Source organism: Rattus norvegicus, chromosome 5 (genome assembly GCF_036323735.1).
Source record: "Rattus norvegicus strain BN/NHsdMcwi chromosome 5, GRCr8, whole genome shotgun sequence".
Taxonomy (NCBI): Eukaryota; Metazoa; Chordata; class Mammalia; order Rodentia; family Muridae; genus Rattus; species Rattus norvegicus.
The window spans coordinates 146,635,102-146,663,004 of record NC_086023.1 but is presented as its reverse complement, the minus strand read 5'-3'; the positions used below and the strand labels follow the sequence as shown (position 1 = coordinate 146,663,004).

General features: G+C 49.2%; 1 protein-coding gene across 3 annotated transcripts in view; it reads right to left on the bottom strand.

Moving 5' to 3' along the window:
• Positions 1–13,996: 13,996 nt before the first annotated feature.
• The window catches only part of Ak2 (adenylate kinase 2), a 39,540-nt gene continuing 25,633 nt past the window's right edge, over positions 13,997–27,903 (bottom strand). Inside the window, exons 2-7 of one of the 3 annotated variants that reach the window (NM_001033967.2) lie at positions 26,066–26,191; positions 22,745–22,855; positions 22,557–22,651; positions 18,142–18,214; positions 17,196–17,391; positions 13,997–14,924 (exon numbers count right to left, since the gene is read on the bottom strand). In NM_001033967.2, coding sequence (NP_001029139.1) covers positions 14,920–14,924; positions 17,196–17,391; positions 18,142–18,214; positions 22,557–22,651; positions 22,745–22,855; positions 26,066–26,191 — 606 coding nt within the window. In that variant the 3' untranslated portion in view covers positions 13,997–14,919. Of the gene's footprint in view, positions 14,925–17,031; positions 17,392–18,141; positions 18,215–22,556; positions 22,652–22,744; positions 22,856–26,065; positions 26,192–27,903 lie in introns of those variants that run through there. The other 2 variants (XM_039109253.2, NM_030986.2) reach the window with 2 other exon arrangements.

The following is a 27,903-nucleotide window of genomic DNA, read 5'->3' as shown; positions in this document are numbered from 1 at the left end:
TGAGTAGTAAGGCCTATTAATGAAGCTGGAGGAGAACTGGACCAGCTGGGTGTCTGCGGGTAGGCTTTCTACCTCTGTGGGCCTCTGTTTTTCTCCTGTGTCATGGTGGAGTTGAAAAAGGGATAGATAGAGCCTTTGTACTTCCAACAATCTTAAAAATCACGGCCTTCCAGGTCAGGAGCAGTGAGGGACAGGAGACAGAGGCACAGAGGGTGCCCCACTGATGAGGGAGTCCCACTTGTGCCAATGGCTGCTGGGAGATAGGGCTCTGTCTCCTTGTTCTCACCTCTCCTCCCATGAGGGTGCAAAGTCTTTTCTGGAGTCTTGCCTAAAGCCGAAAGGCTGCCGGGTGCTTCCTTGCCTGAGCCCTCTGCGTTATCTGGCTGGCCCACAGCCCACCCTGGCCGGTGACTGGCTGCCTCTTTCTAACTGGCTGAAACTTGGAGTCCAGGATGGAAAAGGCCGCCTTGGCTCCTGGCCCAGTGCTGCAGCAGCAGAAGGCTCTCAAGTCTGACCAGGGTTTAACTTCCTTCCAGCTCTGGTGCTTTACAGGCGGTCCCTGAGGGTTCTCAGCAGTGGCCTGACAGTTTCACTGTGCCAGCTTCTGGCTGCCCGGGTAAGTGCAGACTCCATTGTGGCTGAGCCAGTGGTGTTCCTGGGTCTCTCCAGCTTCTCCACTTACATTTCAGGTCTTAGGACTTGCTGTCCTCCGTATCAGGCGATGACAAACAGATGCTCTTGGTTCTGTTTCCCTGACGTCGATGGAGATTCTGGACATTCTGCTTGCTCATCTGAGTCTGTTTCGGTTTGGTTTTCGTGGTGCTGAGAACTCAGAGCCTCAGAGCCTCATGCATACCTCAGCCTCCGAGCCTCTACTTTGAATTTGTTTGAATTGGAAGCAATTACTAGTAGAAGTGCCACTTTCCTGCCTTAAGATTCTAATATTTACCAAAAAAAAAAAAAAGATTCTAATATTTATGAACTCCGAATCTTACGAAATACCCTGTTTTATTTTTCTTTATTTATGGTGTATGCCTGTGCTCATTCATACACGTGAAGGTCGGAGCCTCCACACATGCCCTGGGGCACATACATGTGCCTTCTCCACAAAATAAATAAAACGTAATTAAAAACAATTGTTTTAAAAGGTGAATGCGCCAGGCATGGTGGTATATGCATTAACATGAGCACTCAGGAGGCAGAGGCTGGAGGATTTCTTTTGGTTCGAGACCAGCTTGCCAGGCATGCCAGAGGTACATAGTGAGACTCAGTCTCAAAAAACAAAGAAACAAAGAAACAGGTGAGAGTGGGTGTGGCGGGATACTCTTGGTTTTAGTTTCCTCTCTTGAAATGCAGTCTTTCTTCTGACTGGTTGATGAGCTCTCTCCATTCCTCCCTCAGGGTCAGTCCCCATTGTGTGCTCCTCTTCGGACTTCCCCCCCACCCCACCCCCGACCCTCCTCCCTGCTAGGAGTTGGCTGGCCCTCAAAATGCCCGTCTCACCTATCCCTGATGCATTATTCATTCTACATTGTATCTGTGGGACTGTGTGTTTACCTCCCCCAAACCTGTGAGCCCATCAAAGTCCCAGCTCCAAATCACCCACACTTGTACAGACCAGTTGAGTGGCAGTTCTCCTTCCTTGTGGGGATGGGTAAACATTTTTTTTCCTCAGTTTGAACAGCTCTTAGGAGCTGGAGAGACAGCTCTGTGTTTAAGAATGTATAGTGCCTTTGCAGAGGACTTGAGTTCCGTTCCCAGCACAACTACCTGTTACTCTAGATCCAGGGGGATTTGAGGCCCAAGGCACCTGCATTCATGTGTGCAACACACACACACACACACACACACACACACACACACACACACACAATTAAAAATAAAAAGATCTGGGCATGGCAATGTGTGTCTTTAATCCCAGTTCTTTGGAGCCAGAGGTAGGTGGATCTCTGAGTTTGAGGCTAGCTGGGTCTACAGAGCCAGTTTCAGGACAGCCAGGGCTACACAAAGAAACCCTGTCTTGAAAAACAAAACAAAGCAAAATAAACAATAGAAACAAATCTCTAAAAGAGAAGCACTTTTAGACTACAAAGATGGCTCAGCAGTTAGGAGCATCAACTGTTCTTCCAGAGGACTCAGGGTGGATTCCCAGCACCCACATGGCAGTCACCATCACTTGTAACTCGGAGTTCCAAGGGAATCTGACACCCCCTCTGGCTCCTATAGGTACTGCAATTCTGCCCTGACGTACACAGGTAAAACACCCACGCACATCAAAAATAAGTCTCGAAAAAATTTTTTTCATTTTTTAAAATATTTTATTTATTTATTTATTTATTTATTTATTTATTTATTTTGGAGCTGAGTATTTATTTTATCTATATATGTACACTGTAGCTGTCTTCAGACACCAGAAGAGGGCATCAGATCTCATTACAGATGGTTGTGAGCCACCATGTGGTTGCTGGGATTTGAACTCAGGACCTCGGGAAGAGCAGTCGGTGCTCTTAACCACTGAGCCATCTCTCCAGCCCCTCGAAAATTTTTTTAAAGAGGCACTTTGAGATTCACAGTTTCAAGATCAGCCCTCGCAGGATGCAGGAGGAGGACAGAAGCCTCCAGTTCACTCCACCCCCCCCCCCCCCCCCCGGGACACATCTCTTTCGGAAAGTCAGACTCTGGTAGGGAAGTTTCGCTCCGGTGTCTGGTAGTGTTGGGACCTCTGACTTGGCCAAGGGCAAGGGCAGACGGAAGGTGCAGAAAAGGGTCAGGTCTGCTGTGGGCACAAGGGGACAGATGTGGTTCCAGATGTGTCCCTCTCAGGGTGGCCTTGGGTAGCTCTCATTTCAATCACTACTCTTTCATAAGGCAGCCTTGGGGTCAGTATGGGACAAGCAAGTCAACCTAGGGACAAGTGCTCTGAGAATCAGCAAAGTGTGTCTCCAGAAACGCTCGAGGACTTTAACCAGACTGTCCTGCTGAAGGTGATGCTATTGTTGGGACCTCTTCCCTTGGGTCTGAAGCATCCCTGGGGCTCTTACTTTTGTCAGACCCTCACCAGATCCTTCTTCCCAAACATCTAGACTCCTCTGCTTCAACCTAGAGGTCCCTCAATGGGACTGCAACCCTTAGGGCACAAACCTCCCACTTCAGGGCATGAGCGTGCAGGGGCAGGGGGTGGGGGTAACGTTCCCCACAGCTTCAGGCCCAGCATGAGCTTCATGATGATGCACCCGCCTTCCCCCCCAGAGCAGACAAAGGTCCTGAGCAGGTTCTGTGCAGTGTGGGGCTCTCCATGCTTTATCTCAGTTAGGACAAGAAGAACCACGGACTGAATGTCTGCCCTGGGCTACAAAAGGCATGGCAGCGTGGCAGCGTGGCCCATCTGGGCACTCTCAGGCTCAGAACAAAACGGTCCCCAAGTAAGTCTATTTCTGGGACTTTCCTATCTCCCTGGGAAGACTGTTTTCCAGGAAAGCTCCTTGGGTATGTGTCATGGCCCAAGCCAAATTGGGAAGAGTGGTTTTCTTCCATGACTTCAGCAGGCTATGAGACAGGGGTTCTTGCCTTGGTCCTGACTCTGTATATGACACACCGCTCACACTTGCCAGGTCTGTTGGCCTGGAGATGGGGAGTGGACCTGACCTCTCTGACACGTAAGACCAAAGGGGAAAATTCTTGAACTTTTCACTTTGAATGCTGGGAGAATCCTGATAGTAGGGCCCTAGGGGCCAACAGGCCTGAGGTAAAAGCAGGAAAAACCATAGCGTTGGCCCCAGATTCCCTTTGCGGGCTACTCGAGAGCACCCCAACCCCTATTGGTCCAATAAGCTACACCCTCAAACTGCAGCATCGTTTAGGGATATCCTCCCTGACTGTTCAGGAAAGTCCATCCCTCTCTGTTATAAAGTTCTCTGACTACTTCTATTTCTCTACAACAACAACAACGACAAAAAAGTTATAAATAACTATCCCAGCCATAGCCATGTGTTAGCCTCTGTCTCCTGGCCAGACTCAGGCTCCCAAAGCACTCACGAGTGTTTGCTCTCCAGAGGCCAACACACTCTCACCATTTCTGTTCCACCCGACAGGCTCTTTATATCTCTGCTATCCTCCTAAGCTTCTGGAGAAACCCACAGTGGGTAAGTGAGGTATTAGGATGGGCAAATGCTCTGTGAAGAACTTCATCTGTGAAGAGAAGAGGTGGCGTGCCCCGGGCAAGAAGGCAGAGGTCCAGGGAAGGGAGGAAGATGTGTGTGGGCCCAGCTGTAACTCCAGAGTCCTACTCCCTGGTCTTTCTAGCCCTAGAGGCTTCTGCTACAGCTCGGCTCACTCCGCTGCCTTCTACCTCACTTTGAGCCTTATTTCCTGTAGAAACCCATCTACTCTTCTCACTATCAGGTGCTTGATGCCCCCTCCCTTCTCTGTACTTGGTCCTTTCTGTCCTTAGGCCTTTACGAAGCTGTCCCACCTCCCACCACCAATGCACACAGATCCCATCTGAAAAATGCATCGTACAATCAGCTCTGTGTGTGTCAGTTTGGGTGTCTTCTAGGGTGCCACAGGGAGCCAATTGCTTGGTCGCTGAGCCCTGCAGCCTAGGACATCCTCTGTGGAGTACCGAACTTACCATTCTGGGCTGATTGCTTCTCTAATCTCTAACCAACTGGGAGTGGCTTGAAGGCAGGGATCAGCTCCACTTGCCTCTGGGCTCTGATGCCCAGCAGCCCCTGGCACCAGGAGAGATTCTTAACAGGCAGGAGTCTGGATATCTGGGAGGGGCAACCTTACATGGCCAGCTGATCGTAGGTGACCCAAGGGTCCTGACAGTTGATCTGTGACTTTGGCTCTGACAGCAGTAAATAGCATCTAAGCATTGAGCAAGGGTGCCTGGAGGCCCCAGGGGCCCAGGCCCTGCAGCTGCTCACTCCATGCTGGCTCAGTCCCTCTGGCTGGGCGCTCAGCCAACAGCAGCATGGGGCTCTGCCTGCCCTTGCCAAAGGCTGTGTTGTCAGCATTTTGGGGAGGCAGCCAGGACACTTCCCCACGGGGATGCTCAAACACAAGACTGGGGATCGCATCTGTGGACTAAGGGCTCTGGGGCTGGACTCCTATGCAGAGTCCTTCTGAGTGACTTGATTAGAACCCGATTAAGCTCAGAGTAACAGTCTCACGTGCACACAAGAGAGCCCAGGGTGGAACACATACTCAGCAAACGCTGTGAGGATGGCGGCTCACATAGCACAGTAGGGACAAGGGCAGGCCAAGGGGAGGACAGCCAGGGCAAAATGTCAGGTGCCACCGCTCACTAGCTCTGCAAGTTGTGTGTGCCTCCGTTGTCTGTAAGATGCAAATACAGTAATGCTTGTCTCACGGAGAAAGCTAGAGCATTCGATGTAATGTTTTTACCACCTCTGCAGTCCGAAGTACTCACGACTACAGTGCACACAGGACCATGGCTCACCCCAATCCCTACATCCTGGCTTGATGCAGGTTTCAGAGCTGGGGCCAAGCGTCTTCTGGGTCGTTCGTGTAGTGTGGTGACAGTGACACTCGCCTTGCAGGTGTAAGCATCAGCTGGGGTAACTCACAGATGGTGCTATGTATGCTGCCAGCATTGCAGGGAGGGATGCTCCTCCCTGCGTTCTGCCCCTCCACCTCTGGGGCCCACGCGTCCTCCTTGACTTCCCGTATGACGGCTGCACCCTTGGCACCGCTCTCTGCCTTGCATCCCAGTCTACACCACACAATTCTGTTTTCAGTTGAGTCAGGTTACTGTTGACCATTTTCCCAGGCCACGGGCTGCTTTCTCACTTCCTCAGATGCTTAATTCCTTACAGGGCTCCATGGTTAGAGAAGCTGGCTCTCCTTGCTCTTACCCCAGGTCTTCGGATGAGGCATAAGATCTAGGCAAAACCAGTCAATGACCTTGCATTTAATGGCTGGCTCAGAGGTGGACATGTGACCTTATCCAGGCCTCGCTGAATCTCGGGGCTCTCACTGGGGATTCTGGGGTACGGTCTATTCTCTGTTTTAGATGGTGTGAGATGTGATACTTGAAACCTGTGGCGCCATGAAAGCTGACAGGACGCCCCAGCAGAGACAAACCATCAAACTATGTCTGACTCCCAGGGTCCACCAGTCTTGAACAAACATGCTTTGGCAGTAAGAAACATTTCTGTTAATTGCAGTGCAAAGCATCCTGACTTTAGAAAACCACCTGGATAAAGAAAGGACTTCGTCTCACTAACACTCAAATTCATTCCCTTTTATAACTTTGTCCCTGCTACATGCCAGGCTCCATGCTGGGTCCAGTATCAGGAAACTTACACAGATGGGAAGAATTAGAGTAAGAGCTGACCTCAGGGACAGCCTCTGATGCTCAGTTTGACTTGCTTGGCACCTGCTCCCCCATCTAGATTGTGAGGCCCTGACTTTTCCTTGGGAAACCACCTAAAGGCCAGTTAATCAGCCTAGCTAACTAGCAAAACTCATGTTTCTAACCACAGTCAGTGACAGACGTGTTAGCCCTGAGAACACCGAGCCCAGTCTTTTTGGGGAGTCATGAAACAGGAAACATAAACCTGGGGTTTCCTCATGCTAAAGAAAAGTGCCAAGACCAAGTGCTTCCTCTGGTGTCTGGTACTGTGGCAGGTGATCCAGACAGGGACGAGGTTCTCTCTTAAGAACAAATGAGCAAGTGATCCCGGCACAGTCACACAAGAGACAACCAGAAGGCATCAACTAGTTTTGAAGGTAATTTTTTTTACAGTGTTTTAAAGTTATGTGTCATGGAAACAGAGAAAATGTAATTTTATACTTTAAAAATGTATGTGACATAATAAGCAAAAAATTAGAACATGCTAAAAACTTAAAAAAACAAAACAAAACAAAACCGTTTTAGTCCTGCCATACATCTCTGACCATAATTACCTTCAACCATTCCAAATGCTTTTTAAAAAAGAATTATTTTGGGCTGGAGAGATGGCTCAGCTGTTAAGAGCACTAACTGCTCTTCCAGAGGTCCTGAGTTCAATTCCCAGCAACCACATGGTGGCTCACAACCATCTGTAATGGGATCCGATGTCCTCTTCTGGTGAGTCTGAAGACAGCAACAGTGTACCTACATACTTGAAATAAATACATTAAAAAGAATTATTTTATTTTACTTAATGTGTATGAGTACACTGGAGCTGTCCTCAGACACACCAGAACAGGGCATTCAATCCCATTACAGATGGTTGTGAGCCACCATGTGGTTGCTGGGAATTGAACTCAGGACCTCTGGAAGAGCAGTTAGTGCTCTTAACCGCTGAGCCATCTCTCCTGCCCCCCAAATGCTTTTCTATACAAACTTTATCTATAGTATAGTGAATGACTACTTTGTCTTCTGATCCTCCTGTGTCTCCTTTTTAGTGCTTGGATTATGGCCATATAATATACCAGTTTATATGGTGTTAGGGATCCCGCCTAGGACTTACTATCAACTGAGGTGCATCCCCAGTCTGCTACACAAACTTAGAAAAAAAATGTTGAGCTATGAAATCGCTCCATCTGTAAAGGCACTTTGCCACACAAGTTTGACAAATGGAGTTTGATTCCTGGAATCTACTGTGGAAGGAGAGAAACACACACACACACACACACACACACACACACACACACACACACACACACGAGTTTAAAATATATTCACTGAAAAAAGTTAAATGTAGCTGGGTGGTGGCAGTGCACGTTTTTTAATCCCAGTACTTAGGAGGCAGAGGCAGGCAGATCTCTGAGTTTGAGGCCAGCCTGGTCTACAGAGTGAATTCCAGGACAGCCAGGGCGACACAGAGAAACCCTGTCTAGGAAAACAAACAACAAAAAAGTTAAATGTCATGGGTGGGGGGGAAAGGTGGGTGTCAGATGAGGAGAAAGAGCACCAGTGGAAAGACTGCTGACAACCACCACAGTTACGATGCTGACCTCAGGAGAAACATCATAGACAGAAACTTCACACAGGCTTTGGCGCTTCTCTGAAAATGTAAGAGGTAATCCAGAAAGTTCAATTTAAAAAATAACCCTATGGTGGGCGTGGTGGGACATGTGTAAGATCCCAGCACTTGGAACAGTAGAACCAGGAGGAGCAGGCATTCAAGGTCATCCTGAACTTTACCTTGACATCAAGACCAGCCTGGGCTATATGAGCAACTGATTTAAAATGAAAGAAAGGGGGTTGGGGATTTAGCTCAGTGGTAGAGTGCTTGCCTAGGAAGCGCAAGGCCCTGGGTTCGGTTCCCAGCTCTGAAAAAAAAAGAACCAAAAAAAAAAAAAAGAAAAAAAAAAGAAAAGAGAAAAAACGAAATCCAAGTCTGCATTGCTTTGTTAACGTGTTTACTCGCCCGGCACCTTATTGTGAGATTTTTCTGAAGCGATTAGTCCGTAACTGTATATTCTTCTGTCCCGCGATGAATCAGCCAATCTCCCTGTTGTTGGAAACTTAGGTTGTTTCCAGTCCTCATCCTGCTACAAGAGCTTTCGGCACGAGCTTACTCATTTCCTTAGAACACAGGAGCTGGAAGCCCTCAGCTCCCCTCCCTTATTACAGGGCGATTTTCAAAGAATGTAAGGCAGAATGTAACCATTCTCACAAGGGGCTCTTCTTGCCTCCTCCCTAGTGTCATGCCTCAGCTCCAGTGGCCTCAGGCAGGGCAGTTCCTAAGGCGGCTATGGCAATGGGTTTGTGACATGTGCAGGTACAGCCAGCCGGAGGAGTGCTTGCACAGCTCTGTTTCTCAGTGAGTTGTGGGTCTGTCAAGTCTGTCTTTTTTTTTTTTTTTTTTTTTTTCGGAGCTGGGGACCGAACCCAGGGCCTTGTGCTTGCTAGGCAAGCACTCTACCACTGAGCTAAATCCCCAACCCCTTGTGTCAAGTCTGTCTTATCTGCCTAGCTGCTGTGTCAGGTCCACACACCTCCTGACAGTTTCCACTCAAGTCGGCATCCCTAGGCATGGGATGGGTCCCCATTTCCACCCAGGGGTACATCTGGCAGCTCAGGAGAATCCAGAAGTTTGGTAAGTCTTCCACAGACAGAGGGTGGAGCAGCCACTGGGAATTAAAACGGTGAAGCTGGCCATTCTGAAATATCTGCTGGCTTTGGCGAATGGCCCCCGGGAGCAGGAGGAACCACTTGGTGCCAGCGACTGCTTGTTAACCTGTATGAAGTCTACCATTCTTCATGGGCAGTGTGATCCCCACTTCACTGAGGCTCATAGGATGTCTTCCTCAAGACAGTGAGCTTTCAGTTCCAAGATCTAGCCAAAGGTCATCTTTGTCATCCTCAGAAACCTTTTGGGTGGAGAACACAGTTGACAAAACGGAGGCGCCCCTCCCCCTGCTCTTTAACTCCTCAGTGAAGGCTGGAATGTGGGGGGAGTTAGCGTGGACGGACCTCAGGGGCATCACTGCACTCATTTCCTGCTCTTCTGGGTTCTTCACACTATTCATGAGCTGAAAGACCTCTCATTTCCTTGTGTTTTCTTTGAAAGCTCATATTCCAATCAGGGGCAGGTTTCCCCAAAACTCTAGGCACTGGCGCACTTGACCAGAGAATCCCTGTACTTTCCCCGGGGCTGTGCCCTCTCCTGGAATCTCCCGCTCTTGCTCTTAGGCATGGAGCCTCTTACCTCTGGAACCACACAATTAGCCTTTCCTTTTTGGTTTGGCTTTTCTCCCAAAATGGACGTAAGGCATTTATTTCTCCCGACCCCCAAGCGCACATTGAGATTGGAGTGCAATCACCCTGGAGGAGGAGTAAGAGAACTTATCCTGAGTTTCTTCACAAGCAGGGCAAAAGGGGAAATAAAAACGAAGCGTTTCTTACTTAGAAGAGTGGGAACCTGGGTCAGAGAGCACGAGGACTCCCTCGCTCTAAGCCTCAGTCTTTAAAGGCACAGCATCTTACATTGTGAGCCATGGAAACCCGAGTGTGGCAAGCTGAGGTTTCTGAATGAGACGGCTAACGACTCAGGTGTTCCGGGCAGCGTGACCTGGTGCTGCACTGCCTCTCACTGCAGCCTGGTTCTGGTTGTTTCCCGAGCATGCTGGCACAACCCAGAAAGCTGAGGGGCCCAAGATACATCAGCTCAGATTCCAGACATTGGTATGTGACAAACTGATGTATTTTGCTGGATGTAATTTTTCTGCTCTTACAGAAACATAACTGTTTGATTACAGAAAACAAAGGCTTAATGTTTTCCTACTGTCATTCCTTGGCCCTTGCCATGTATCAAATTAGTTTACCTTTGGATTATACTGTGCTAAGATGTTTCCTTTTTTTTTTTTTTTTTTTTTTTGGTTCTTTTTTTCGGAGCTGGGGACCGAACCCAGGGCCTTGCGCTTCCTAGGTAAGCGCTCTACCACTGAGCTAAATCCCCAGCCCCAAGATGTTTCCTTTTAAACATCTTTACATTTGCCTTGTGTGAGAGTCGGTCAGTGTGTGGCGGTCAGAGGTCGAGTGAGAGCTTGTTCTCTCCTGCCATCCTGTGGGAACTGTTGTTCAAACTCAGGTTATCAGGGATGCTGGTAATTGCCTCTCCTCACCGAGGCATGTTGACAGTCCCGTGCTAGAGAATCTCAGTAACCTACGAAATGGTCCTAAACACATTATACCCCATACTTACTCAACCTGGGATCGACACCTCAGCCTTGACAATTACAAAAATGAAAATACCGGTCAAGTCTAAAATGCTGGTGATTCTCTAGGACCCACAGGATCAAATATTCAGGCAAGATTTATTTAATTTATTTACATATTCACTTAACCAAGATCTCACTACGTAGTCCTGGAACTCACTCTGTAGACCGGACTGACTTCGAACTACCTGTCTCGGCCTCCCAATACCCAGCTAAGATTTCTTAGCCTAGCAAAGGCACAGCTATCCCCAGAGTATACAAACTTGCCTATCTATGATTAATGGTAAAATTATGTTTTTTAATTTTAGTTCATTTCTTATTTGTGTTGTAAGCATCTGTATGCTTGAGAAGGTTAAAGGTCAGCCTCAGGTGCTTCTTACCTTTTTGAAAAAAATCATTTTCAAGTGCATGCACTGTGCCTGTGTGGGTAGGTGCGTGAGGGTGTCAGAGACCCAGGTCTGGAGTTACAGGCAGTCTGAGGTGCAAGAGGTGCTGAAACCAAGTTCAAGTTCCTGCCAGGAGCTGTCAGGACACTTGCCGGCCATGCTGTGGCTCTCGTTCCCTCCCAGCCCCCTTTGTGAGATGGTCTCTCGCTGGGCTCACCAACTAAGGCAGGCAGGCTAGCCGGTGAGCCCCAGAGACCTGCCCGTCCCACCCCCCAGCACTGGGATCACAGTGGCACATCACCATGCCCATGCATGGGTGCTGCATGTGAAACTCGAGAGCCTCAGAACTTCCAGAATACTGTCCAGCGCTCTTTAGCCTGCGGAACTGTTTTTCAAATACTTAGGGTTTGTCAGTAAATGTCTTTTTTCTTCACCTCGTACGTATTTGTTCGTTTTAGGTTAGATCTGTATCTCAGGCTGGCCTCAACCTTGACAGCTGAGGATGGCTAAGTTCCCCAGCCTCCTTGTCTCTACTTCCCAAGCGCAGAAACTGTAGGCGTGTCGCACACCAGGTTAAGTGTGTCATGTGTACACTGACTTTAGCTGAGTGACTGGGGTCACGTGGAGAGGAGCTCCAAGTGAGAACCACTAAACAGCTTACTCTAAAGACTGTAGAGACCTCCCTGCTTCTGAGCAACTTCACAACAGTTCGGCTGGACCTCAGGCCTGAGGGCCAACTGCACAGGATCTAAGCCTGGCCAGTGCCTTCATTCCTACCTATGCTGTGCCAGGGCACCTACAGGGGCCTCTCACAGGGATGTTCATCACCACACACTGCTACGGCAGCCTGAGGCACTAGAGCAGAGCGCTTCCTCTGAGGTAATGAATAGTGCAGCGCCACCGGACAGAGGGCAGGGCAGAGATGGAAAGCTGACAGAGCCAGCACAGGCCTTCCTGGGCTGCTGCTTCCAAAACTAAAGGCCCAGAAACCAACTCCTCTCACCAACTCTGGCTCTCTGAGAGCTCTGCAGACCCAACTCACCAGAGCTCTGGGCCAACAAGAAAGCCATAGAGAACCGTAACATAGAACAGGTCTTAATTGTTGGTGGCACGGCTGCTAGCCCTTCTCTGTTGCATGCATCCCTGCATGGGTGCCTCATCTCATTCATGGAGTGTAGCTGTTTCTGAACTAGGAGTGTTTGAGACCCTCTTCCCGATCCTTAGTGAAGCACCAAGCTGCTAGCAGGGTGGTAGGAGGGTGTGGTGCGACAGAACGGCTTTGCTTTTACTGTTCCCAGATGTATCAATCTCCAAACGGGCAAAGACACCATGGGGCTGTAATGGAACTTTACCTCCGTAGGGTTGAGGACAATCCACATAGACCCTCCCACAAAGCACACTATCTGTATATATTAGGTTAAGAAAATACCAAAAAAAAAAAAAAAAAAAAAAGAGAGAGAGAGAGAGAACTCTGCACACAGTCTTAGTGGTTCATAATTTCTAGGGGAGCTTCTGGTGAACGATCCTGATCCTCGGCCTGGCTCCTAACGCCCAGGAAGGCAGCAGTTTTCCGTGCAGGAGTAGTGAGCACACCTGACCACAGGGCCATTCCCACTCTCCACCAGAGGAAGCAAGGCTGCTCGTGGTGAAGGAGTTCCTCCTGAATTGTCACGGTGTGCCAAGCCATAGTCTACGGCTGCTCTTTGTCCCGCTCCGGTACCTTACACAGGAGATCCTAAGAGGTGACATATACCCTGGTCCTCACAACTGGCAGGGACTGAGGAGGAGCCCTTGCTGGGGAGGACCTTCTCGGTACACAGCTGCACACTGATCAGCAAAGTCTGTGCTGGAGAGAGATCTCCAGCTGTGCCTGTTTGTAAGACAGAGGACGGCTTCCTGAGCTGTGAGCAGGAGGCCTGTTTTCTCCACAGAGGAAAGTCTCAGGAATTGAGCAGGGCAGAAGACCCACGAGGTATTTGGTTCGATGTTAGTCGGTTTTTCCTTCAGCCTCCTGATACAGTGAGGAAACCAAGGTCAAAGGCAGCAAGTACGGATAGCTCAGTCTCGGCGCAGTTTGTCCTTCTTGGTCACGCTGTGCCATTTCCCAGGTCGGGCTGACAGACAGTTTTTTTCTTAATCGGATATAACAATCAAGAAAAGCCAAAACATTTCAGACATTCATACAGTCCAGAGAATGCAAACATTTGAGCAAAGCAGTCATGCTGACGTCTCAAGGCAACAGCGGAGGTGGGAACTAAGAGCAGTGAGCACAGAATCTCAGACGCCAGAGTCACCAGATGCCTGAAGAGCGGTGGTGCTTCCAGTTCACCCTGGCTTCGGGAAGAGCAGCAACTTCTCGGAAACCTCACTGGCAGAGGCAGCTTTTCAAGAGCAAAAGCTTCCGTCTACACCCGCTGCATTAGCAGCTTAAGTCCACTCTTGCTGGGAAGTAAACGGATTGCAAACAGGACACAAGAAGAGGCAAGGAGGGTGCTAAACAGGGGGCCGGGGGGTTGCGTGTGTGGTGGGGGAGCTCACTGTGGCAGCTGGGAAGGAGGCCAGCGGTGTGACGCTTACCAGGCTGCAGACAACTGTCCGGTCCTCATTATCCAGCAGAGCAGGAAGCAGATCCTTGTCTGTGTGTTCTGACCTGGCGGTTTCTCCGATGCCTGCTGTGGTAGGCACTAAGCCAAGGGCTGGTTGTTTAAGGCCATAAGACAATACCAATGAAGTGTGACTGACTACTGGGGTTTGTCATTCATCCACCACAGGTGCTGACAGTAGAAAGGGTCCTCTTAGGAGCGCACAGGTATACGTCCCAGGACGGCGTGCTAACCATCATGAGAACTGGCTTTAAAGACAGGTCCAGAGTTTGACATTTTTTTTTTGTCTTGTAGTCCAGAATTCCTCAAACAAATGCTACAACAGGGATACAAATTTTCAACATATTTTATTGACTCAGGGGTCAAAAATGGCAGCATTTGGTCAGTTATGAAAGGCACCTCATTGAAAAATATATCACAGTGTTGTCGGGCAATCCCAGTCCCAGGATTTGAGGGTGAGAAGGACAATCTTTGGATGACTTAGCTTAAGACATGTTAGCTTGTTCCCTAACCCCTTCACTGTAGAGGACCGAACCCAGGGCTTTCCAGTGCCAGGCACACACGCTGAGCTACATTCCTAGGCCTCGTTCAGTTATTTAAAGGGTCCCATGGATGATGAAGGCAAGGCTGTAAGACTCTCGTGAGCTGGGTGGCTGACAGCTCTGTCACCAGAGCAGGCAACTCTTAAGTCACAAGTGTGGGATCCGTCTCCCCCTGCGCCCCACGACCAGCACCCATTGGCTCACCCCCCATCTCTTCCATATACGCAGGGGAGTCCTTATGGAATGGGGGCCACCGCTGGTCAACAGTCCCTCCTCTGCACAGGACACAGGCCCAGTCTGACTGCTGTGTCCTTGGCCTGGAGATCCATGAAGTTCTTATGTAGATGCTGAGGTCTCTTAGAGAGCATTAGCTTTATGGTCCAGAGGAAACGAGAGGCTGATTGCTTAAAAAGAACACCATGTCTCCTTATTTGCACCAATGCCCCCCAATCACAGTTTTTTAAAAAAATTAATCTTTTCCCTTGCTTATACTTGAAAAATTCTCACCTATGTGTAAAAAAAAAAAACAAACTTACTAATTATAACACTGCCACTGTTCCAAATGTTCCTTTTGAGCCCCTCCCCACCTCCCTCACCATCCATCATCCTTCCTTCCCATGTCCACCCTTTTCTCTTCTGCCCAGCACCTAAGAGCGGGGATCACACGGCGGGGAGATGAGCAGTGGTGCGGTCGCGCCTGGCCTTCTGCTACTAGGCTGAAATAGAGAGGAAACAAGAAAGAACAAAATGGGTTTTTAAAACAAACAAACATCAGGGAAGGCTGCCATGCAACCAGATGCATCAAATCCTGGACATTTCTCTGCCAGGTTTCTGAACGCTCTCATGCCCTGAGGCGACAACTCCGCAATTAAAGCAAAAATACAAACCCAACCACCACCAAGGAGCAGGTACCCCAGGATTTCCCAGCTCCTATCTGAAGCCCAAATGTCAACATGCATTTGGTGTATGTGCATACATAAACATATATGTATATATGTATGTATATGGACAGGTGGCAAATGTCTGTACAGGCACAGATCAGTCACATTTAATTAGCAACCACTCAGGGACCTGTACTTAGAGGTCAAGTGCCTACGGCTACTCTAGGTCAGGAAAAGTCAACTGCGGGATGCACAGAACCACCCCTTCCAGACAAAGATGGCATATTCCTGCAGCCCCAGAGGATAGTTTTGGTTTCACTCCTCTCCCTTGTCCATTCCCAGCAGTCACGTGCTTTCCAGAAACACACACAGCCAGACTGGGTTTCTCTTAAGAGCAGACAGAATTAGTTTAAAGCCAAGAAAACAAGACAGGGCAGTGGCAGCAGACACTTGGAGGCCAAAAGGGAGGCGAGATGGCCACGTACCCACGAGTTTCCATGTGGAGACAAGCCCTCCGACAGATTCAGACAGTAGGAGAGCCCAGGCCAGATGGGAGCCAAGCACTTTAGAGTCAGCAGGAGGTTATGCTGAGGCAGGCCGAATTATTTACGTCACTGACTTTCTAATGGCTTTTCCAGAGGCCGGAGGCTGAGGTCTCGTCACAGCAGCCCACTAATTTATCTGTCACAAAGCAACCAGAGACCAAAAGGCACAGCACAGACCATAGGACACTCATAATTATGGGAGCCAAGGTTACGAATAGAAACTTGTAATGACCATAGGTGGTCCTGTTTTGGGGTGATCTTTTCTTGGGGAGCCTGTGGCTACCCATCATGAAATAGGGGGTAAAGGGTTAAATTTGAAAGGGATACATCTGATTTGGGTTTATACCCTGTGTTTGAATAAATTTCTGATGGGAATGAATCCAAAGAGATTATCCCCAGTCACTGGCTCACCCCTGGAAACAGGCAAACAAAAACAAACTTCCCTAACTGGGTCTGTCTGGCCAGACGTTCAGAGACAACCTGAACCCCAGAGGACCTTCCACCTGGCATAATTCCTTGACAACAGCTCACTGAGTAACAGGAAGTCCCAGGTGGTCTGAACTTCACAGCACTGGGACGTGGATCCCAAGGACAGTCTAACCTCCTCACTGTCCCACGTGGACACCCTATCCTAGCAGCACCCGGACTCTGCAACGTCTTTTAAAGTCCATTTAAGGGGGAAAAATGATTCCTATGCACCCAATGACTTGTGGCTTTTTGTTTCCTGTCAAGAATGTGCATCAGGAACTGTGACACTGCCTGACTTCATGTGACCCTAGACTCGGGAGTCAGCTGCTTGTGGTAAAGTCATAACTGGGCTGCCTGGCAGAGGGTACTGAGCAGGTTTTTTTGGCCAAAAATAGAATTAAGAGTGTGGCAGAGAGAGAGAGAGAGAGAGAGAGAGAGAGAGAGAGAGAGAGAGAGAGAAGGAGTGCGGCTAATAACACAGGAGGGGTTAGGAAATCTATTAAAACATGTCTTGTTTAAAAAGTGTTATGAGGGGGTTGGGGATTTAGCTCAGTGGTAGAGTGCTTGCCTAGCAAGCACAAGGCCCTGGGTTTGGTCCCCAGCTCCGAAAAAAAAGAAAAGAAAAAAAAAAAGTGTTATGAGGCTGGACACAGTGGCACATGCCTTATTCCCAGCACTCAGGAGGCAGAGACAGGAGGATCTTATGAGTTTTAGACCAGCATGATCTATAAAGTTCCAGGACAGATGGGGACACACAGAAACCATCTCAAGAAAAAAGGAGTCATAATGATATCTGGTATCAAATACCCTGTGTGCTAATTTCTAAAACAATAAAAAGAAACGCAAACATCTGGTAAACAAGATTCAGAATGTGAGGGCCAGCACACACACCACACACATACAGATGAGCACTGCACATACGAGACACATCAAGTAAGTGCTTTTTAATCAGTACATTAGAAGGTGACCTTGCTGTCTGAGAAAGGAAGTTCCTTCTACCTACCTAACCATGACCACCCACCATTCCTTTCACAGAGAGGAAGAAAAGAGGCCCTTCAAACCCAACATTAGATAAACATGACCAAGTCTTTACATGTGGCTTTGGAGAAGGCTGCCAGGATGCTTGCAAACACCACGTCAGGGGTCTGGGACGCATCAATGGCGCAGTGAATGCCCCGTTTCCTGTAGTATTCCACAAGCGGAGTGGTCTGAGTGTGGTAGGCCTCCAGGCGGGTCTTCAAGGCTTTCTCGTTGTCATCTGACCTGCGGATCAGGGGCTCCCCAGTGATCTGAGAATGACAAGGAACAGAAGGAGGGATTGTTAGAGGGGACCACTCTGCCTGGGATGCTGCCTGGTTCCAAAGCCACTCAAGGCAAGAGAGTCAAGCTAGAGCTTCTCTAATGAAGAACTGTGCTAGACCAGAAGCAGAGGTCCCGAAGGAGAGATGCTCTCTATGTGCCCCGTGCTCAGGCCGCTCAACTTTGAGTTGGAAGACGGAAACAGGAAGCCCAAGCATATGAACACCTCCAGTCTTAGATGCTTGAATGTTTACCGTAATTACTGCAGCCCTACCCACTAATGTCCTAAAAGCAGCAAGTGTGAGGAGAAAGGACTCTGGTAGATTGGTCAATTTTGAAATTCGACCTGTATTTATAGACCCTGAACAACCTGAGTTTGTCTCTGCCACTGTTGCCTGCATGTTCTACAGCAGACCATGAAACTCCACGTAGTCAATGAACAGAGACCATGGAGGAGACCCAGGGCAGCAGTCATTGAATACCCCAAGGGCAGGGCATTCTGGAGCACAACAGTCAGCAAAGTTCTCTTCAGCGCCAGCTCCTGGAAACACTCTCCTGAGTAGCCAACTGCTTAGATGGCCATGATGCCAGGAAGGGACTGCTGTGACAGAGGACAAGCATAAAGCGACCAGGGAGACACTGTCCAGATTTCCCACCAGCCATCTTATTTACAAGACAGTGATACTTTCTGGTTAAGTAAAACCAACCAACCCATTCCTTCCCTTCCTGGGTTTACATACATCATCTTTCATGGCCTCCTTTGGAGGGTTGAACTCCTCATGGTAGGACCGGCCACTCTTGGGGTGAATCAGCCTGCAAGACAGCAAATGATCATGAGTCAGGTTGCCTGGAAATGCCTCGGTACTCTAGGGGACTCTGGAATGACAAGCAAAGAGAAGTTGAATGGAAGACTTTAAATCTGCAGAGAACCCAGCTAGCACCTCACACCCACACCTCGGGAAACGACTGGCCTTCCAGCAGAGGACTGCTACTGCTACCTCTTGTTTAGGAACGTGCCGACCGAAGAGTGCTTGTCCAAGCATGAGGCAAACGCTGGTGCACCCGCCCATCCGGGTCGTGGAAGGACTCTGACGTCAGTACACAAGCCTCCACTCTAGTCACACTAAACAAGTTCGTAGTTGCAACGAGATCTTACGCTGAACCCATCTGTTTACAAAGTGATGGACCAGTCTGCCACAGCAGCACTTAGCAGAAATCAACAGCTACAAGAAACATGGCAGTCCTCTGCAAGATCCGTACAGTGTTGGAGAACACAGGATAGAAATTAAGCCCGTCCTCTTCAGCTCCTCCTTTTAACTGGAGACGGGGCTTGGTACATAACCTATGCCAGGCCTGACCTTCAGCTCCTGTGCTACAGCCTCACAGGATCACAAGCGCACTCCTGGCTGCACCGCTTTCTAATCTCACCAAACACATGAAAACATGTTAGAGATATGTGCACACCCCGTGACCACACGGATCAATGACAGCCGAGGTAAGACCAGGCAGTGTCGAGGCATTAGGGAAAGGACGCGTTAAGCCAGTCATGAAGATGGATGGACACAGTAGCTATGCCCATATCTCAGCTACCAGGGAAGCTAAGAGGAGGAAACACAGCTTGGGCAACACAGTCAGACTCTGGCTTAAAACAAAGAAGGAAGCTGTGTGTGGTTGCTGACGCCTATAATCCCAGAATTTGGGAAGACCAAGGTAGGAGAATTTCACTTGCCACTAAGCCTGATGACCTGAGCTCAGTTCCTGGGACCCTCACGGTACAGAGAACCGACTCCTGGCCTCCGCACGTGAGCTGTAGCATGCAGGTACACACCCCACACGCACCAGGCACAAATATAATAGAGACAGGGCGAGAGATGGCTCAGCAGCTAAGAACGCTTGCTGCCCTTCTAGAGAACCTGAGTTTGGTTTCCAGTACCCATACTGGGCAGTTCACAACTACCCTGTGACTCTCTAGTGCCAGGATCAGACACTTTTCCCACGTGTGGTCACCTGCACTCGTGCACACTTACATGCATAAGGACACGCGCACGCGTGCGCACACACAATTAAAAATGAAAAAAATCCTAAGAAGAAAAAAATCGAACAAAACCAGTGAACCAAGTCAGAAGCAGGCCGTCTTCATTTGGTGCTGAGAATGTGGCGGGGGCTGCACCCACACTGACGCCTTCGAAGCAGCAAGCCATGCTCCCGACTGGGGATGGTCACAGAACGAATCTGGACACGCGAGAAGAGGAGGCAGGGCCACTGTGCACAGCAGCCAACGCTGAGCTCTGCACTTCCTCTGTTATTGCTGGGAGGCGTTTTTGTTTGTTTTTGAGATAAGGAATGTAAGATACGTAGCCCTCGCTGTCCTGGAACTTACTATGTAGACCAGGCTGGCCTCAAATTCAGGTGGAACCATGAACCTCTGCCTCCTCAGAGCGTGGACTAAAGTTGTGCCAGACCTGACAAGTTGTACTTTCTTAATTTCCCCTCTATTTAACTGAAAGCTTGTGTCCTCACGAGGGTCTGCTCAGGGCTTCCTTTTGGTGGGCCTGTCTCTTCTATGACTTCCTAGTGGCTCAGAGGTTGGGGAGAACATATTTTGTCTGTTATCTGGGAAGTTCTCTTTATACTGAAGTCCTAGCCATAAAATGTGATCCTGTGTTTTAATCACAACATATTTTGGGGGAGCTAAGAAGATCAATTACACTAGATAGGAAGGTAATGGCACGGCTGGGGTAGCCGCACAGAAAGCCAGCTGCAGTGAGGCTGCTCTGGGATGCAGGCTGCTGACGGCACCACTTATGGCGGAGAGTTGGGTCCTCCACTATGTGAGGCCTGCAAAGCCTTCTCTGGTGTTTCCATTCAGAAACAGCATCCAGGAGGATTCGGGGGACAGGGAGAGCACAGGGGGCATCTAACAGCCAGGCTGCAACAAACACAGCTCTTTCCTCTGTATCCCTAGGCTGCCACTCAAAAAACCAGCCAGATTCCCCCAGCCCTCTGATTACACACACTACCCTATTCTTTAGCCATTTAGAAACACCATTGTTAAGAACACAAGGCATATACCCATGAAGAAAACCAAAGGTAAATGAAAGGAAGCCTAACCACCCAGTTCTCTAGACAGGCAAGACCACACATGGCACAACTGAAACAGTCCCATGGGCCACTGGGCCTGGTGGGCAGTGATCAGGCTGGGCTTCTACACCACTGTGTGACAGTCTAGAGCAGTGGCTCTCACTTTACTAATGCTGCAGCCCTTTAATACAGCTCCTCGTGTGGTGACCCCCAACCTTAAACGTATCTTTGTTGCTACTTCATAGCTGTAATTTTGCTACTTTTAGGAGTCATAATGTAGATACCTATGTTTCCTGATGGTCTTAGGTGATCCCTGTGAAGGGGTCATTCAACTCCCAAAGGGGCTGAGATCCACAGGTTCAGAACTGTGGTTTTAAACCCCTGTTCTTGGGGTTGGGGATTTAGCTCAGCGGTAGAGCGCTTGTTTAGCGAGCGCAAGGCCCTGGGTTCGGTCCCCAGCTCCGAAAAAAAGAAAAAACAAAAACAAACAAACAAATAAAAAAAACCCTGTTCTTTCATCCACAAAAGTGAGTTGCTACTGGACACCAGGACAGTGACACCAGAGAGCCAATTGGTAAGATAATTAAGAAGCCAAAGGGCCAACAGCAGACACGTGAAAAACAAGAACTCAGACCTCTGTGAACAGAGTCTCAGAAAACCAGAGTAATGACTGAAGGTCACCAGAGTCGAGGTCACAGCTCGCTCAGAAGACTGCTGTGGTGAAATCAAATCGTTGTCAAGTCCTCAGCTCCCGACTCGTCTTCCTCCCATCAGCAAGGCAGAGAGTGCGAGCCCTACCCACACAGCTGCTTCATAAGCCTGGACAGCTCCTCACTAGTCTGCTGTACCTGTGAGGCACAGGGTCTGCTGAAGAGGAGGAACACTCCCTCCTGCCTCCTCTCATCCTGCAGCTTGTTCTTGGGATTCTCACTCACTCTTTGCTTCCCCAGCCAGTCAGGAGTCTCCTTCAGGTCACGTGACTATGAGCAGCGCCCCCTCCCCCCAATTTATAGTTAGCACTGAGGGAGCATGTTACAATGGTGGTTTTGCCCCACTACCTCATGGCTCTAGATGGTGTGAAGACTCCCAAGCTCTGTGATGGACACTCCTCTAACCCATGCTTTCTTTCTTCCCAATGTCATTCATTCTGCCCCCCACCCCCCTGGGCCAACGAGTTTATCAGGGCTGCATCCTGAGCCCCTCTCCTAACCAACACTCATTCCCGCTGCTACTCCCTTCCGGAAAAGCATCACTCATTTAAGAAGGCTGAGTGGATGGCCTACCTCCCCTAGGCAGCCTTCTTCATCTGTCCCCAGACTCTCTTCTTCCTACTACAACAAACGGCCAGAATCACCCAAATTTCATACATGACACTGGGATCAGAAATAGGTACCACTGTACTATTCTCCGAGAGCTCATGAACTCACATCACAAGGCCCATATGAGATCAGTTAGTCAAAATTCTAGCATGGGCCAGGAGGGGTGCATGAGCTCCCTACTAAGGAGCTATGAAAGCCAGGGTATGGCCTCTGGTAGGTTGAACACATTCCAGTGGATGACCCCAGATCTATAAATCTATTAGCAGCACAAATTGGTGGGTCATTATTGAAAGGAGTAGAGCGGGGCTGGAGAGATGGCTCAGTGGTTAAGAGCACTGACTGCTCTTCCAGAGGTCCTGAGTTCAATTCCCAGCAACCACATGGTGGCTCACAACCATCTGTAATGGGATCCGATGCCCTCTTCTGGTGTGTCTGAAGACAGTGTACTCATATACATAAAATAAATACATCCTAAAAAGGGAGGGGGGCAGAGGGTTTGCTTATAAGGCTAGTGGGAGGAATGGGGGATATATATGATCAAAATGTATGAAATCCACAAGGAATGAATGAAGAATATATTAAGAAACATGCCTAGACCGAGATGTGACTCTGAATCCCGCGCTCCTCTCTCCACACCCCTTCCCATGCCACTGTGACAGTGCACATTGATGCACAAGATCCAGACACCTAGAAACAGTACTGAGCTTCTGCCCCACAAAGGTGGGGAAGCAAAGGGACCCTTCAGGGGCACACACCTTCCCGTGATTCTCCGGATCAGCAGGGAGTCCTGGATGCTGAACTCGATGACTGAATCGAGCTTCTCTTTCCTCTTATCCATGAGGTCATCAAGCTGTAAAAGATCAGACCCATCTCCTCAGAGCCATTAAGACAACGGGCCGGCCGGCACTGGCCTTCACGCGACAGTGACACAGACACTACCTACCATTTCAGCCTGCTTCACAGTCCGAGGGAAGCCATCTAGAAGAAAGCCATTTTTGCAGGAAGGAGTCTCCAAATTCTTCTCAATGAGCTCCACGACCATTTCATCACTCACCTGAAGAAGAGAGGTTTGGGGTTCAAATCTGCCCAGTGGGCGATGCACCTCAAGCCCTAGGTCAAAGTGTTAGTGTATAATGACTTGGTCTTGAAGAGCAAGTCAGCGTGGCCACACAGAAGCCAAAGCAGAGTACATGCCGGGGCCTCCACTTCGCTTTGGATCTTAACTATACAAGCTCACTGCGTTGAGGGCTGGATCTCCAATACTGTATTTTAAACTTCATTTATTGGTATGCACATAGGAGGGGTAGGGAAGGCACACACCACGGTTTGTGGGGGGCCTCCTCACCTTCCACCTTTGCATGGCTCAGCACTGAGCTCAGGCCACAAGGCTTGAGCAGAACACACTTTCACTGCTGGGCCATCTTTGTTAACTCTCTCTCTCTCTGCCTCTCTAGGGTGCACAGCTTTGCTCTGCCACATCTTCCTTCCACAGCGCTGCCACACAGGCCCAGAAGTACTGCAACTGAGCTAAAACAGCTCTCTCCTCTTCAGCTGGCTTCTCTGAGGTATTTATCACAGTAAAGCAGAGCTGACCAGTACAGGCTGCATCCGCGCTACTCCCTCACTTCCACAGTTCTGAAGTGGCCACAGACGTGTCTCTCCCCTTGCAACTCTATCGGTTTTTTTTTTTTTTTTTTTTTTTTTTCCCCCAGAGCTGGGGACCGAACCCAGGGCCTTGCACTTGCTAGGCAAGCGCTCTACCACTGAGCTAAATCCCCAACCCCTCCCCTTGTAACTCTAATGTTTTAGTAAACCTGGTAAGGGACGAGGGATCCATAGCCTGTTGTCAGCAACAAGCTGCCCTCAAGATGATGAGGGTACCCGGGAGTAAAATCACCCGAGAAACAGAAGAGAATGATTTCACCAGGATGTGGGCAAGTACCAACCTTCCCTGATTTACAAGTTCATCAGACTAACGGGATCACATGGACATGTGGATTTGATATTTATCGGGACTGTCAAAGACTGAGGAAGAATTGCACTGGGTTGGCAATATCGGAGCAGAAACAAGGAAATGAGAAGCCACAACGTAGTCCAAGCCTCTACCAAAATCCCACAAACACGTCTCCTAGCATTAGAAAAACTTCCCCACGGAGCCTTCAGAGAAGAGTTCCCACCCGTGTTACTCAGTAAACGCTGCCAGCCTTGGCAACTAAAGCTTTCCTCTTTAGGAGCAGCTCTGAACTTGGGGACAAAGTGCAGTCTGCATCTGTAGGCAGAGATAAACAACATCCCAATTTCCTCTCACACACAACTTTCTGCCAAAACCCACAGTCCAAATTATCTATCATCCTGGTTTGATTCATGGCCTCACTGACATCAAGGGGGAAGCTAGAAAGCGGTATCTGAACAGACAAATGTGGCATCACCCAGTACTGCTCTGCTATCTCCAGGCCTAACGGGAGGTAAATTTGGAAGATTAAAAACGAACTTCAGATTCCAGCCAAGCAACATACACAGAAACAAGGGACCAGAGAAACCAGGTGTGGTGGTCATGCCTGCACTCTCAGCACGGGAGGCTGAGTTAGAGGCCAGCCTGGGCTACAGAGAAAGTGCCAGACCAATCAAAGACACACGCCGACAATAGGCAATGAGACGGCTTCAGGCCCGTTACCAAAGCCTGAAGACCCGAGCTTGAACTCAGAGTACATGGTGGAAGGAAGGAGAGAACTGATCCCCAAAAGGTGGGCCAGGCAAACGCACACACGGACAGAGTGTAATTTAGAAAAGTAGGGGGGCTGGGGATTTAGCTCAGTGGTTAGAGCGCTTACCTCGGAAGCGCAAGGCCCTGGGTTCGGTCCCCAGCTCCGAAAAAAAGAACCAAAAAAAAAAAAAAGAAAAGTAGACACAAGAACAAAGAACAAAGCAAAGGGTTTGAGAGACTGCCGTGTGGCTCAGTGCTCCAGCCTACCCGGGTTCAAGAACAAAACGACTTCTGAAAGTGTTACCAGACGTCAGGTTCCGGAATAAATGTTAGAAGCAAGATCTGGCCACAAGCAAACATTTGTTAGTTCACTGTGTTTGTCAAATCAGGCCGGTTATTGGGTTATACATAAGATTACTTCTCCATACCCCCAAAGAAACTCCCTCGTTAGAAGTACAGAGCAGTGAGCCTCAAGAGAGCTTTGAAAACATTTCTGCCGTCTCCTGAGTCTTCTTCTGCATACATGCCCAAGTCCTGCTTAGGAACAGCAGTTTCAATTTGTAATGTTCAGTCTGGGCAAATTATTAAATGCATCAGTACAAAGTATCTTCAAGAATTCTGTCAACCCATGGGAGGAGCTGGCGAAAGAAAAGGGGGGAAATGATGTAATTATAGATGTGTTTACGTACACATATATATTGTTTGTTTTGAGAGAAGGTCTCACTGTATAGCCCTGGCTGACCTCGAACTCAAATTCAGACAACTGCCTGCTTGTTTCTCAGTGATGGGGATTAAAGGTGTGGGCCACCGTGTCTGGCTGGCAAACACACGCACTCGTGCATGAGCACCTATTTAAGAATTTATTATTTCGGGGCTGGGGATTTAGCTCAGTGGTAGAGCGCTTACCTAGGAAGCGCAAGGCCCTGGGTTCGGTCCCCAGTTCCGAAAAAAAGAACCAAAAAAAAAAAAAAGAATTTATTATTTCATGTGTCTGCACGCATGTCTGTGCACTATGTGCAGGCCTGGTGTCTGCTGAGGTCAGAAGAGAATGTCGGATCTCCTGGGACTGAAGTTACAGGTACTTGTGAGCTGCTATGTGGATGCTGGCAATCAAACCCAGATCCTCTGATAGAGCAGTCAGTGCCCTTTGCTACCGAGCCATCCATCTCTCTAGCCCTTGTAATTATATTTTATTAAATAAATAATAAAGAAAGAGTAATATGAACAGGGCTGGGAAGACGGCTGTGAAAAGTGCTTGCCCGTGCACACAAAATAACAAAACGATACAAGTTCGTTCTGAGGAAATCCTAAACCCAGACTAAAGCGAACCCTGTGCTGTGTTCAAGGCTCCTATTACTGCCCATCTGTAGAGACAGAAGACTCTCTGTGATGGCAGAAGTGTTCTGCGTCCGCACAGGCTGGTAAAGTCTTCAAGTGTGTCTGTGATGAATGAGGAGGCGAATGTCTAACCGAGCCAAAGCCAAGCAGCCACCGCGGCTGGGGGCTCCACGCGGGACCCGGGAGAAGGAAAATCAGCAATCCCAGTTTGGCCAGACCTACCAGTTTTCCGGCATCCATTGTCGCCTTCAGCTTTTTCCCCAGCTCCGAGCCTGAAGCTACCATCGCTCTCAGCATGTCCCCAGTGGCCAAGTGACAGACACAGAAATTCTCAGCCAATTTGGGTGCCTGTGGGGGCCAAAGACAAAAACCAAGAGGGCGTTAAGGCCGTGGGCCCTGGCATTTCCTGGCTGTGTGAACTGCGTCCAATGTCTACTTCCTTGCCTCTAGCAGGGATGAAACATCTTACCTTTCATTCCAGCGCAAAGCACTGGCAGGGTTATTGTGCGAATTACAGGATTACGTGATAGTGCGTGTAAAGGACTTGGCACGCAGGAAGCTGTCACAAACACTAGCTGTTCCCACTAACCACACCACTGCAACACAAGTTATGTGCCCTGTAATAACCGACAACGAACTCAGCAGCCACGCAATACTCCACGTGCCTGCCTGTACTTAGGACAGACCATTTTATACAGGGCGTGGACCAGGGCCTGGCTGAGTATCCGCCACAGGGGGAGTTTGTTACTGCGCTGTGCTGTGGCCAGGCAGCTGGGGGAGGCAAGGCGGAGCTGCTGAGGTATCTTGGCTACGCCACTTGCCTTCTCACAGACCCAGAGCACTTTCCACATCTGTTTAACATGAAGAACACGATCCACTCAGAAAGGGGCTGTGGCACGGAGACGGGGTCTTACGTCTGTTTTAGAAGGGGCTCTAGTTTGTTTTGTGACCAGGTTTTACTACGTAGCTCAGGCTGGCCCCATGAGCTCTTCCCCCTCCCTCCTGAGTGGCTTCAACTACAGACAGGTGTCTGCCCCAGCAGGCTCAATACGGCCATTTAGCGAAGAGCGTGAGCTTGAGTCAGACTCTCCAATACCTCACGTGTGACTTGCGGAGTTAACTTTTCCATCCTGGGCTTTAAATCTCTAAGAAGGAGAGGGAAATAACCGCGCACCACCTATCCCATACGGACTCTGTTGGACTAGCGCAGGCAAAGTGTAGTGTGCAAATCCTCACTGAGCACTAGCTGTCTCGGCAGTGGCCGCCACAGTTCAACTTGTTCAGATGGAAAGGTGGTATTCGTTTATGCCTCTTACATGAACCCTGAAGTCAAGGAGATGAAGGGATAGGAGACACAGACCCCAAAGCTCGTAGGCTGTGCTGTAATACACGAAGCTTGGTGGTGAGGCGCACGCGCACGCGCGCGCGCACACGGCCCCCCCATCGCCACACATTAGATTTCTCCACGATATTGTCAAACGAACACACATGCGCACTCAGAGCCTGGTGTGGTTTAAACGGAAAAAGGTCTCAGATACTGTGGATCTGTTCTGTACTCACAGGCGCCGGCCTTTCATTCGGTGGTTTACAGAGGTAGTTAAGTAGCTGGCATCCCTGTTTAAACTGGGTGTTTCCTTGGTGTGCGACATAAAACAATTGACGGGGCTTGTGCAGGAAATTCTGGTTTGTGATTCACAGATCGAGGTGAAGAAATCACCTCTTAGGGGATGGAGCCCAGTGAGATGGGTTTAGAGACAGCACCCGTGAAAATGAACGTCCTGCACTGTGGACACACACCCAGGGAATGGACCTTCCTACCAATCTACGCTGTGTTTATTAAAATTAACTTGGGCGGATAGGTCACAGAAGCCAGGGTTAAACACCAGAGAGAAAAGCTGGTCTGGTAACTCAAGTGTTCAGGGGTGTGTCCCCCCCACACCCCCCATAGGCTGCTCAGTCACTTCCGGGTGACTCTAGAGCTGCGACCACACACACACACACACACACACACACACACACACACACCCCATAGCCAGGTGCAAGACTCCGCCTTCGTTTAC